We start from the raw sequence: 13,386 nt of genomic DNA, 5'->3' as shown, positions 1-13,386 counted from the left end.
AAAACTCTGTAAAAGTTGAATTTGTGACAGACAAAACTCACCTTCTTCGGTTCCTTTGGCGTCTTGGGCTTCTTCTTCTTCAACTTCTTGTCCTCCTCAGGGTCCGAGGTGATGGCGGGGTTATCTATCCCTCCCTTCCAGGGGTCGGCGGGGGAGAGCAGCGGGTCCTCCTCGCTGCCCCTGTGGGCTCTTCCCTTTTTCTTTTTCTGCGTGGCAGGGCCTGTCTCCTCCCCGTCACTGTCAGAGTGGAATCGTCTTTGGTAGGCCTTTGTCTTGCTGAACAGGATTTTAGAGCGATGCTTGTATTTTGACGGCCGCCGTCCAGTCTGAGACTTCCTGTCAAATCCATTCTCTTCCTCTCCTCCGTGGAGGCCGTGCAGCCCGCCGAAGGAGTTTCGTATTTTCACCAGACGGCTGTGTGTGTCATCAGGCACAGCATATATGTCGTCGTTGTGGAAGCCCCTGGACCTCAGCAAGGTGTCCACGGGGTCTGCATAGTTGTCTGACGGGTCCCCATCCTCGCTGTGCGTCATTGGGCCCCGTGGCATCCTGCGATTGCTTCGCATGCCAGCCTCAATGGTTTTCAGCAGGTTGGGGTCCAGCTTTTTGACATTAGGTTTGGGGAGCACTGGTTTGGGCCGGACTGGTGGAGGCACTTTATGGTTGCGTTCATGGTCTCCAACAGGCGTGCTGTGGACTGGGTACTCATTGCCTTCTAGGTCAATCCGGTACTTGGCCCGTTCGCTGGGTGTGGGGAGAAGCTGAACGTCGTCCCCTATTGGGCTGTAAGGTGGGGGCGCCTCGTTATCATCATCAGATTCTGGGTAATAGGTGTTGTAGGCCGGGGAATGGCTATGTGGCGAGGTGGGGAAGACGTCTTCGCTGGCTCCAGTGGTGCACTCTCGTGACGAGCTGTCAAACAGGAAGGAACTCTCGATGTTCGGCCTTTTCTCCAGCACTTCGTTGAAAAAGGGCGTAAAAACCTCCGTCTGTCGATGATACTGTGACAGTGAGTAGAGGGCCGTAAACTTGGCAGCAATCTCTGTGGCAATGTGCTCCCCCTCCGTCATCAGGTCCTTGATGGCATCATTCTCAAAGAAGTCTGCCTGGCTGTCTGTAATGGCCACCATCTGGACAGGGATCACGTCGTGGACTTCAGCCAGAAACGCCCGCAGGGTCGCCATAGAAGCCTTGCGCTTAGCAGAATAGACCAAAATGTAGCCGTGCACCAGTTCATCTTTGCGGACGCCGATAGCAGTGTGGTAGGACAGGACAGTGACCTGGATTCTCTTTCTGCTGTCCCCGATTATCTTATCCAGTATCAGTGTGTTGCTCTGCCCAGGCTGTCCGGCGCTACAGCAATGAGAGTCCAGGAAGGGTGAGAGGATAAGGTCAACGCTGAAAGGATCCCAGCACATTGCACACATGACTATCCTAAGGTCGGTCTCTGACATGTCTTTGATAGAGGGAAGTGGCGCCAAGACATCAAAGTTATGCTTTAGCCCCTCCAGCACTGCCCGCAGACCCTGTTTAACTTGGAACTCAGTGAATTTACGTGGAAAGGCTCCGGAGGGGATGTCGACAAAGGTGCATTGCAACTTGTTTGCCAGCTGTTGACCCTGGTGCCTCAGGATGGGTATGTTTTTGCAGACACTGTCCCTCTGATTAGCCAGGATTAGAATGAATGGTAGTGGCTGAGCAAACCTATCTCTCCTACTCTGGGCCATCTCTGCTCTGATCCTGCCTATGCAATCTCCAATACAGTTGAGGGATTCTATGGAGTTGAATACACAAAAGCAGCCATGTGGCTTGAAAGTGGAGACCCACGTGTGGCTGAAAAGCAGCGTGGAATTGACATCCACGGGAAGAAGCTCCAGCTCGTAAATTTTACCATCCAGGGTGTACTCATCATCTGTGGACTGAGCTCGGATCTCATTGGCTAGTTCCTGTGAGAGACCCTCCCTTCCCAGGAGGCAGAGGTTGATCTTATCGATGTTGGCACTGTTGTAGTAGAGATTAGAGCGTCCGTGGTCCAGCTGCACCAGCCTGTTTGCCAAAACCTGCTCCACTTTCAGATCCACACAGTTCTGCCCACTCAGGCACGTCTCCTTAGTGGGATGGTAAACAAAGCCAATGTGTTTGAGGAGGAGCGACTCTCTATCTGGGGCAAGTTTCTGCAGTGCTCTGTATCTGGGTTCCTCATTCAGCACACTGTGAATCTCACTCATCTTGTCGCAGCTGGGGGTGGCATTCAGATCCAAGTCATAGAATAACTCAGCGTGCTCAAAAAGCATTTCCTGAAAATCCTCTTTGGCCCTTTCAACTATTTCCTGCTGGTGTCTACAATAAACATCCCTCCTATCTGATTCTGTGATGTACTTGTAGGCCTCGTCCTCCATGACAAAGCACATGACTTCCTCCCAAGGCTGCCCCGCACTGATAAAGTGAACCCTCTCCAACGTCTTTTTGAACCTCTCTTTCATCTCCACCCTTCTCTTCTCAGACAGCAAGTGCTGGACGTGGTTGTGGTAAATCCTCTCACCGTCAGGTGTGTCGAGGAGGTCAAAGGGTATCCTGCGGTCACTGATGTCAATGTGGTCTGTCTCATCCCATGGCGTTTGTTCCAGAACGACAAACCAGTACTGGAAATCAGCCCGGTTCCGGATAACACTCTGTGCCTCAGGCCATGAGAGGTGTTCGACCTCCTCCAGGTTATTGAGGAGGTTGTTAAGGGTTTTGGGTAGTGTCGTCAGGTACTCTTCCCTCCGCCTCTTGATGTGCTCCTGCTTCAGTTGTGCAATGTGCTTTGTGAACATGTTGCGTGCTTTCCTTGAGCCCTCCAAGGTGATGAACTCGTCATAGTCAGGTTGGCCCTTCAGATTGTTGATCACGGTTTTCCATGTGGTGTGGTAATCTCGCACCGTGTGCACCATCACTTTCTCAAATCTATCCGTTACTGAGGCAACAAGCTGCCGTTGGACTTTATAGGCCTCCAGGTATGGCACAGTTTTTGGCTTCCCCCTTGCTTTGTCCAGCTGTTGGATGAGGGCATTGAAGCAGACTTCCACGTTAACATTGGAGCGTGCTGACGTCTCAACTAGCATCAGGTTTTTCTTGCTGGCAACAAAGACCTGCAGGTCCCTCAGGTGCTGGTCCACACACTCATCACATTTTGTGGCAGCAACAACGATGGGCTTCTTTGACTTGATGATTTGGGAGTAGAGGCTGTTGACGAACTTCATTTGGTCATCAAACTTCCTGTTGCAACCCTTGCTTACATCGATACAGAGCATAAAGCCGTCGATGTTCAGCTTCCCATCAGGCATCTGCTTCTGGTCAAAGTCCTGTTCCAAGCCCAGCTGGTCCGTGCAGATGTACATCAGCTTCTCAGCCGACTGGAGCTTCGTTGTTGCCGCCCTTTTGGTATACGGCTGCAGGTTCGTACTCCGATGCGGAAGAAACGTCTGGTCATCAATAAACTCTGTTTGTTCGATGACTTGTATTTTACAGTCCAACCCATCGTCCCCTCTATGGGACACCTCCCCCCAATACAGGAAGTGGTCATTGTTAACCACGCGTCCCCCAAAGTCTATTGTGCTCAGCACTGAGGTGTGCTCCGAGTAGTAGCAGTCCGCATTAGGACGAATATATCGATTGCATAGGCAGGACTTGCCAACGCCACAATTTCCTTTCTCTTTCTCCGTCCCCGAGAGGCCAACCACACTGACGGCGAATGACGGGGGGCGCGCATCCTTGTTCCTGGCCATTATATCCCCCCGCTCATCGCTAACTTGGTCACTTCCAGGAAAAAAGGTCAAGATATCATTCCAGTTCTGCTCGTCAGTGGTATAGAAGCACGTTCATCCTGATCCCTTGGTAGTGGTGAATCCCCCTCCAACTTAATGTATCTCTCTCAATTTCTATCCTGGGTCTTCTTTAAGCTGGGATAGAACAGCCGGCTTCTCCTTTCATCACCTGCCTGCAAGACATGGAATTTACAATTAGGGAAAGATAAAGGCAGAACAAACAAAAACATATTGGCACTGATTTGTCCTCAGAGCCCTTCAGTCTCCTTATCACAAATAATATAATTGGCTTTTTGTTTCTCAGCATATCCCCCTGGGATACGCATGTATATGTATGCACGGTGTTATTCAAACAACAAATCAGACATGTTAATCTGGCATTACATAGAGTTATCAGGAAATTAGACAAAGGTTACCATTATCACACTTGTGCAGGACAAAATAATCCCTCCTAAATAGCAAAAGCTTTATTAAAGACTTTTGATCTGCGTTTCATGTTGTAAGTAATGAAATGTGTTGGTCTCAAACACTACCATAATAGAGTTACAATTTAAAGATGTGATGGAAGGGCCTGCTGCATTTTTTGAAGATTTGTTTCAAAAACCACAATATGAAAATAGACTTTTGAGAAGACAAAAACCCAAGTGTCACAGTACAACTTATATAAGAGAAAAGGGACAGTAATTCAATCACGGGCCGAGCTCAGCAATGTCACTTTTCCCCTCGCAGAGAAAAAGAAGTGCTTTCAACCAATTTGTGCCGAGGCAGGATAAAAATGGCATGCAACTCCAGCCCTTTGACAGCCACTGACCTAGAAATGATTTGCTTCGCTGTGAGAATGAAACAGAAAAAATAAATCAGTTCACAGATTTGCTATCATCATTGGCATAACCTACAGCTACATGATTAGGGCTAAACGTATAATCCTGATTATTTAGCCTGTCATTCTCTTAGTATATTCTTCCTGACATTCTGGTCACGTATATTAATCTGAATTGGCAGTCTTGACCATCTGTGGGATGAAATTGTTTTGCAGCTTGCACATTATCTATTCAGCATTAACAACAAGGTAAAATGAAATGTTGCACTCCCAATACCAACATTCAGCAATTACAGATCGTTTAAGTTAAATACATGACATCTGATGACTGTGCAACCTTTCTCTCATTATTATCTGGGAATGTTATAGTCAAATAAGCCTGAGCCTTTCCGTGACCTAACTAGAGCCTGATAACTGATAACTGCATAGAGAATTGCAGTCACTGTTGTGTTTTACAGAACGATGGCAATCAGCCAGTGAATTTGCCTGCATGAGCTGGAAACCGCTAGCTGCAGCATGGCGGCATGCTGAGCCTGAGAAACTGCACCAGAGTAGGAATTCAGTCCACCGAGACGAGGCAATGAGGTTTCCCCTGACTGTTTATAGAGGCCAAGGTGATGATGTCACCTGTGTGGGGGTTGTGTGCAAGGAAATAGACAGAGCTACAGCAACCTGAAGCAACGTATGGTAATTTATGTAGAAACCCAAAACAAGCGGGATACATGAATGTTACTCCCTAAATTCATCTAATATATTAAAGAGATCACACAACCAGTTTTCCTTTTTCTGAGACTACACAGTTGTGCATAACCTGAGGGTAAATTGGGGGAAATTCCCTTCAGGAAATGTGACTTTAGTCAGCTGATCTATAATTTAGGCGCCTCTAACCAGAATCTTGTTGTCCCTCAAACACACCCAAGACATTAGATGATGTTTGAAAGCAAACCGACCAGCAGGTCTGTCAGGTTTACAAATCTAACCACGAGCCCCTACAATAGCTTCTGTTTGCTGCATGTGCCACACCTGACTGAAGCAGGCAGCCAGGGAGACGTGTACCTGAGATTATGAGCAGGTGAAGCACGGCACATGTGCACATATATGTCAATAATGCCCCCAAGCAAAAATATTTCCATTGCTCACTAACTAACTGTTGACTTTAAAATGGCAAAAAAAAATAATCATATATTAGCAATCATGTCCACGCTCCAAATAACAGCCAAAATAATCCTAAATGAGTTGAATTTATGATATTAAGCAGTAAAATAACATGCCTCTCTCCCTGATTACACTGCAACTGAGAAACATTTGGAACCAATAAACCAAAACCATCAATTACAACAACTGAAATCTATTAATTTCGTGTTGATCGACTAACCGAGCAATTATCACAGGCCTTCATTCCTCCCGTGCATCCCCGTCCAAACCACAGTGTTTGAGCAGATCAGCCACCCAACAGCAAACATCTGCTTTGCATTTCTGTCGGCCAATATCAAAGTCGCTCTGCTGTCAACACACACAGGGTCGATACAAGACTCATGAATAAATGTTAACATGTATGAATAGAGGAAGGGTGGCGGAGCATGCCAGTGAGCTGTGTACTGTACACACCTGGATGGAGCCTGTGACGGTCTTATTACTGAAAAACACTACAGCCCCAAATGCATATATGCTGCACTAATAGCTAAAAGTAGCCTTATGCATCATGATTAGTCTATTCACTGTGAGGCTGCAGGGGGGATTAAGGTATCACTTGGCAAGCTGGTTTTAGAGATGACTAAATGCTGTTAAGCCTGAAACACAGCAGAACACACTGCCAAGGATGGTAGACCCTTTAAAGCTGCATTCGGCTGGATTTCCAGGTAAAAATAAATTTGTTTTTTCAATCACAAAGCAGGACTCCAACTGAGAAGAGGATCCCATCGACTTTAAATGAGGTGCCACAGACTCATTATGTTCCCCCCAGAAGATATTTTGATCTCGTGTACAAACAACTCTCCTCCCACAGGAAGACATGAATCAAAACTAAGCAGAAAAATCCAAAATTCCAAACTGCCTCCTATGAAGCAAGAGTGAGCTCTCCTGCCAGCGAAAAATGGACTGAAACGTTACAACGGTCCCTCCCCTCTCCTCTCAGTATAAATCATGACAGACCAGCCAGGGCCGACCCCGCCTCACAGGGTTTCTGGGTACTCACTTCCAATTTTTAAACCATTACCTGTCACTGCCATTTTTCAGCCGCTAGAGCACCAAGTTGGGTAATGCGGTTTTAAATTTCAGCTCCCTCGTCATCAGAGGAACTACACAAAGCAACAAAACACAACACTGAAACTACTCCGACTTTATGAAATGCTTGTCTCAAAATAAATCCAGAAATACTCTCCTTCAAGTGTGTATTAATAGATGAAGCCATCTCACTATTAATGGAATATGAATCATTTTGTAACAACTGGGCGTTTAGTGGTGACATTTTAAATTCACTGGCCAATTGCTCAATCTTTGTTGCAGCCAGTTAAAACAAAGCTCTGACTACGTCGATATCTTAAATTCTTGGGAAATGGTTTCCTTTAAGAAGAACTTCACAAGTTTTCTAAAGCAGACAGATTATTTCTAAAAAATAAAATCAAAAATAGTCAGGTCCAGACCTGAAACCGATTATTACTCATCTGACTTCCTCTTCCCGAGGAGTCAGTGATGTAACAACAACAGTTTATTGGCTGAGTGACACGATCAACCCTGCCATCACTCAGAGCAGAGGTCATTGGTAACAACGCCTTTATGTGGTTTGTTGAAGCCAATACTAATATTGATTATTTCCCACCATATTAGCATATGCCAATCTACATTTTTCTGCAAGCCTTAAAGCAGGTGTGGGTGCAAAGCTTTTCAAGCATGTCTGTATCCATTCTGATAAAGCTGACAACACAAGGAGTCTCTTGCTTGTCATGAGGACAAGAAAACAAATTATGAAATAATATATATCATACACTGTATCTGGATTCAAGAGAAAAGCTATTGATATGCTGACTATTTAACTTATCTATAAAATCGCACAGCAAAACCCAAAGATATTATTTTTTACTATGATATAACAGAGAAAGCTGGAAATCTCCATATTTGAGAGGCTGAAAACAGCAGTTTATGTGTGAGAATAACTATGAAGACAGAGTCCAGTCATATCATGCATTGAGCCCTTGTAGAAGCTAAAACCAGGGCTGTCCTTAACTGAAGACAGGGTTATTCAAATTACAAAATGTTTTTGTCAACTAATCAACTCATTGATATAACTGACAGATCTGCAAAACGGACTTTCTCCACACAGAATCGTGCAAAAGCAAGACTTTAAATCTTGTGCTTACTTATTAGCTAAAACAAACAGCTGATCGAATCATAGGGGGGACTCCTTGCTAAAACAAGACGATAATGGGACCAAAAAAGGAGATGAACTGATATTTATTGGCCCCCATGCGTAATTAATGTCTCGAACAATCTCTCTAAGTGATGAATCTGGCATATTTTATATGTGGAGTGCACTGAGAGGACTGCAAAGGCTGGAGAAAACCATCAGGGTGCCTGCGTGATAAAGGCCAGACTATCCCTTTAAAGAGAGTTTGGGTAAAGGGCACAGAGAGCTGCAGCAGTCCGAGTCGATGCAAATGGCATGCAGAGCTGCAGCAGGACAAACCCACTGACCTGACTGACTGCTGCTACACACCGAATAAAAGAGTTAATAACCTGCTAACGACAGCGTGTGGATAAAACTTCTGCAGCTGAGACGTTTAACCTGATTACTGTAGGAACATTTAATAATCTGAACCAGTGGCACTCCTGGATCTGACCCTGCATCCATCCATCCATCCATCCATCCCTTCCCAATGCTAATGTTAGCGATTAGCTGGACATTAAAACTGGCAACTTCCAAACGAACTCAGAATAGGTTAAATAACTAAAATTAGCGATAAAAGATGGCACAGTGGGAATGATCGGAGCTCGGATGTCAGCACACTCGCTGAAATGTGAATTTTCTCTCGATTTCCAAAGTAATTTTCCATTTGAGCCCATTTGCAACATTAGAAACCCTATTAAAAAGGGGTGGATATCACGTAAAAACATCAAACTCTCAAAAAAAGGAGGCACAGCCAGGGAATGAGAGTGAGTTATAGGAGTTAATGAGTTGGTTTAGATTGACATTAAAACCAACAGACGTGTATGTTAACCCTATGAAGCCAAGTGTATCATATTTGATACATATGTTTTTAAGACCTCTACATCATCAGTGTGATATTTTCTTTTCCTGAAAAACCTGATGAATACATGAATTGATGATTAAAAAAACTGAGCAACAAAAATACCAGATGTAACAAAAAAGATTTGCTGGTTCCACTAGTGGATCTGTCATTACTGCGTGAAAACTTCATATCAGCAGATGTATGATGTTGTTTTATATGGAAAAAAGTATTTTGTATGTTTGAGGAAAATGTTAAAAGGAAAGTCAAAGTTTTATTTGGTTAAAAATATTAGGTTTTATGTGATGATGTGAGTTCAAGAAAAGCAAATTGTGAGCAACAAATTGCACAAAAAGACCTGATGTATCAAATATGATCCAAATTAAATTCATATATGAAAGAATTTAACCCTATAAAGCCAAGTGTATCATATTTGATACACAAGTTGTTGAGACCTCTACATCATCAGTCTGATATTTTTTTTTCCTGAAAAACCTGATGTATACATGTGTTGGAGATTTAAAAAACAACAACTGAGCAACAAATTGCACAAAAAATACCAGATGTAGCAAAAATGATACAGGTTCATTGCTGGGTGAAAACTTAATATCAGCAGATAAATATTTTTTTCTTGCATATTTGAATTAAATGTTAAAAGGAAAGTCTTAATAGGATAAAAATGTTCGGTTTTATGTTTTTCTTAGTTCAAGAAAAACAAACTGTGAGCAACAACTTGTACAAAAAGACCTGATGTATATATGCAAATTGATTTATTTATTTTTTGTCAGCAGGTTCAATAAATACTCAAGTTTTTAAAAAATATAATTTTCTGGCAATTATTTCATGGTTCAGGCTTTATAGGGTTAAAAAAAATGTTAGCTGGTTCAACAGACACTCCAGTTTTGAAAATGTTGAATTTTCTGGCAATTATTTCACAGTTCAGGCTTTATAGGGTTAATGCGTCAATGCACCGTAGCTAACAACCACAGGGTTTGATAGGGCGGTTATTAACTCCTCCTGGGGCCAGGATATGAAGCCCGGCTCGGCCTGGCTCGGCCTGGCTCGGCTCGGCTCGGCCCTGGTACTCCAGGAGAGAGAGGAGAAAAAAAACCACCTTTCCAATCCCGATTAGCTAGCATTAGCATAGCTAGCCTCGCGTGCCAAAAAAGGGGGTTGAGGGATAGTTAGCTAGCTAGCTAGCATTAGCAACACCAAACCAGGCTAACGCTGGGAGGAAAAGCGGGTTAAAATCACACCCTGGGCTTAACGTCACAGCCTGTGTTCACACTGCCGAGCCTGCTTCCTTAAACCCGGAATAATACCGCAATTTTAAGGCCAGGTTTCGCCCTCAGAAAAGAGTGCTAGCAAAGCTAATGAAGTCCCAATCCCGGTCCAGAGACATTCCCCTACCCACCTAATAACATGGTCGCTCCCAGATCCACATACCAGGGAAAAGAGGAGGAAGCATTCCCACATTACAGGGCAGAAAAACTCCTTGTTACAATCCACAGTCTGCGGCCGTTAGTGTCCGAAGTTGGGCTCATCTGGCGGTGTAGTCCCGGTACTCCAGCCTGTATTTCACTGTGTTTTAGTGTTGTTAGTGTGGTATGCGCTGTAAGCCGAAACCTGCTCCTCTCTGCTCCTCTCTGCTCCTCACTGCTCCCTCCCCTCTCAGCACCACTGCCAGGCAGTAATGGCGACTCTCTCTCTCTCCTCCACTCCCCCACTCTGGCTCTATGTCGCTCCACCGTTTCCATTCATAGTCTCTCTCTCTCTCTCTCTCTCTCTCTCTCTCTCTCTCTCTCTCTCAACATATTATATATATTTTAATCAATTGCACATTGCACTCTATTTTTAACATATCTGTAAAAAGCTATTGAAAATATGTAAATAAAGTGTTTTTTGCAAAATCAAAAAAATTATCTCTACCTCTCTCTCTCTCTTTCTCTCTCTCTATCTGTCTCTCTCTCTCTCTCTTTCTCTCTCTCTCAGCATATAATATATATTTTTAATCAATTGCATATTGCACTCTATTTTTAACATATCTATAAAAAGCTATTGAAAATATGTAAATAAAGTGTTTTTTGCAAAATCAAAAAAATTATCTCTCTCTCTCTCTCTCTCTCTCTCTCTCTCTCTCCCTCTCTCTCTCTCTCTCTCTCCCTCTCTCCCTCTCTCCCTCTCTCTCTATCTGTCTCTCTCTCCCTCTCTCTCTCTATCTGTCTCTCTTCCTCTCTCTCTCTATCTGTCTCTCTCTCTCTTTCTCTCTCCCTCTCTCTCTATCTGTCTCTCTCTCTCTCTCTCTCTCTCACTCTCTATCTGTCTGTCTGTCTGTCTCTCTCTCTCTATCTGTCTCTCTCTCTCTCTCTCTATCTATCTGTCTCTCTCTATATATATCTCTCCCTCTCTCTCTCTTTCTCTCTCTCTATCTGTCTGTCTGTCTGTCTCTCTCTCTCTCTCTCTCTCTCTCTATCTCTCTATCTCTCTAATCAATTCATCTGGTCTTATTGACATGAAAGTTTAGATAACAATATTGCCAAAGCATCAATATATAACAGGATCAATCACTCACAGATTTATACTGATTACAATCAACAACAATTATTTAAATTTTAACACATTTCTGTGTTCAGTGAGTACTAAATCACTCCTTCTCTCCTTCTCTGAAGAGTTTTATCCTTAAATTTGATTGATCATGAAGCGCTTTTTACAACATAAGAGAGTTGAACTTGTTAAAGCCTCACCTGTCAAACAACAGGATATTTTGTGTCTTCCTTTTTTGAGGTCAAGAAGCAAGACACAAACAAAATCCCCCCTCTCTCCTTCTCTTGAATCAATTCAGCGGGCTTTATTGGCATGAAAGTTTAGATAACAATATTACCAAAGCGTCAATATAAAACAGTATCAATCAACAGTATTCACATCACAGGTTTATATTGACAGTTTTTGTCTAAGGTTGTGCCATCTTGATATTGAGAAGCAAAATGTACCTTCTCTCCTTGAAACATGAGATAAGAGAGCTGTTAAAGTCTCACCTAACATTTATTGATTATAATGAATACACATATATATATACGTCATAGGACAAAGTGCATCTTTGTCTCCACCTTAAACAAACAACAGGATTTTTTTTGTGTCTTGCGTCAAGACCACAGACTGGCAATCAAGAAAGGGAGGCACAAAAGATCATGTTGTCCTGATGACAAGTTAATCTTTGATATAATTGATATAATTGATTGATTGATATAATTGTGTTTAAATATATATAAAAGTGTTCATGTATTTTAGTCTTTTTGGTCACTTAATGTCTTTTTTTGGTCACTTAATGTCTTTTTTGGGTCATTTTGTGTCTTTTTTTGTCATTTTGTGTCTTTTTTTGATTATTTTGTGGTCAATTTGTGTCTGTTTTGGTCATTTTGTTTCCTTTTTTGGACATTTTGTATCTTTTTTTTAGTCATTTTGTGTCTTTTTTGGGTCATTTTGTGTCTTTTCTGGTCATTTTGTGTCTTTTTTTGTTCATTTTGTTTCTTTTTTGGGTGATCTGAACTGTGCGTGTGAGATTCTGTTCAGTGAGCGGGGGTCATGGACAACATGCATGTTAAATTGGGGGACGCAACTCAAAAAGGTTGAGAACTACTGATTTACACAATAATAAGATGGATTATATTGATAACTTGCTGTATGTCTCAGTGGATAATGTGGAGAAACAGATGTTTTACATCATCAGCAGGACAACATGATTTATTTGTGTTTTTCTTTTGTTATTGACAGTCTGTGGTCAAGAAGGAGGACACAAAAATGGTGGTGTTTTACAGGTGAGGCTGAGACGAACTTTGTCCTACAGGTAAAACATTTTATATATATATATATGAATATACATATGTCCTATGATGCAAAACATTTAATATCACAATTAGAGTTGCAACTATGGATTATTATTGTATGAAAATGTCAGGGGATTACAGTGTTGCTCTGCAAGGTAATACGATTTCCACCTTGAGACATTTTCTGACCAACTGAAAGACAAAGGAAGAAGCGTGAATATTACAGTTTGCAATCTGTGCACAGATTTGTCAAAAAAAATCCTGGAAAATATTCTGGAAAACTCTTGAGAAATAATATCTCAAAAAGAGTGAGAACCATGAGAGTTTATGACTAAAATTCGGCTTTGAGTGCAGTAAAAAGTGTCATCTGTTTTTCATCAGACATCTAATTGACTTCATCATCTTTTTGTTTCAGCAGATAAAAATGTCTGTGCTGCCAAAATAGAAGATAAAGTAAAGAGCTAGACAATATATAAAAATCTTCTGATTGCAAAAAGAAAGGTTGGATCAGTGAAAATTAAAGAAATCTTACAAACCTGCAGTGTTTATATGACCTAAATTCACCATCACTGTATTAATATTTATGCTAATAGCAAAAATGCTGTAAGATATATTACACACCAGGCAGCTAAACGAGGGTTAAAAGATGTGTCTTTTGTGCTGTTTTTCTCATTGTCTCACTATTCCTTTCATCCTGTTTACGTGTCTCTTTC

General features: G+C 42.5%; 1 protein-coding gene across 4 annotated transcripts in view; it reads right to left on the bottom strand.

Annotated features, from left to right (window-relative positions):
- arhgap5 (Rho GTPase activating protein 5) overlaps nucleotides 1-10,496 on the bottom strand; it is a 73,158-nt gene extending 62,662 nt beyond the window's left edge. For 2 of the 4 annotated variants that reach the window (XM_059352744.1, XM_059352747.1), the window contains exons 1-2: nucleotides 10,264-10,496; nucleotides 42-3,979 (exon numbers count right to left, since the gene is read on the bottom strand). In XM_059352744.1, coding sequence (XP_059208727.1) covers nucleotides 42-3,767 — 3,726 coding nt within the window. In that variant the 5' untranslated portion in view covers nucleotides 3,768-3,979; nucleotides 10,264-10,496. The remainder of the gene's footprint in view (nucleotides 1-41; nucleotides 3,980-10,263) is intronic. The other 2 variants (XM_059352745.1, XM_059352746.1) reach the window with 2 other exon arrangements.
- Between the last annotated feature and the right edge of the window lie 2,890 nt (nucleotides 10,497-13,386).

Source organism: Centropristis striata, chromosome 16 (genome assembly GCF_030273125.1).
Source record: "Centropristis striata isolate RG_2023a ecotype Rhode Island chromosome 16, C.striata_1.0, whole genome shotgun sequence".
Classification (NCBI taxonomy): domain Eukaryota; kingdom Metazoa; phylum Chordata; class Actinopteri; order Perciformes; family Serranidae; genus Centropristis; species Centropristis striata.
The sequence above is the reverse complement of the archived record's forward strand: the minus strand, read 5'-3'. Positions and strand labels throughout refer to the sequence as shown.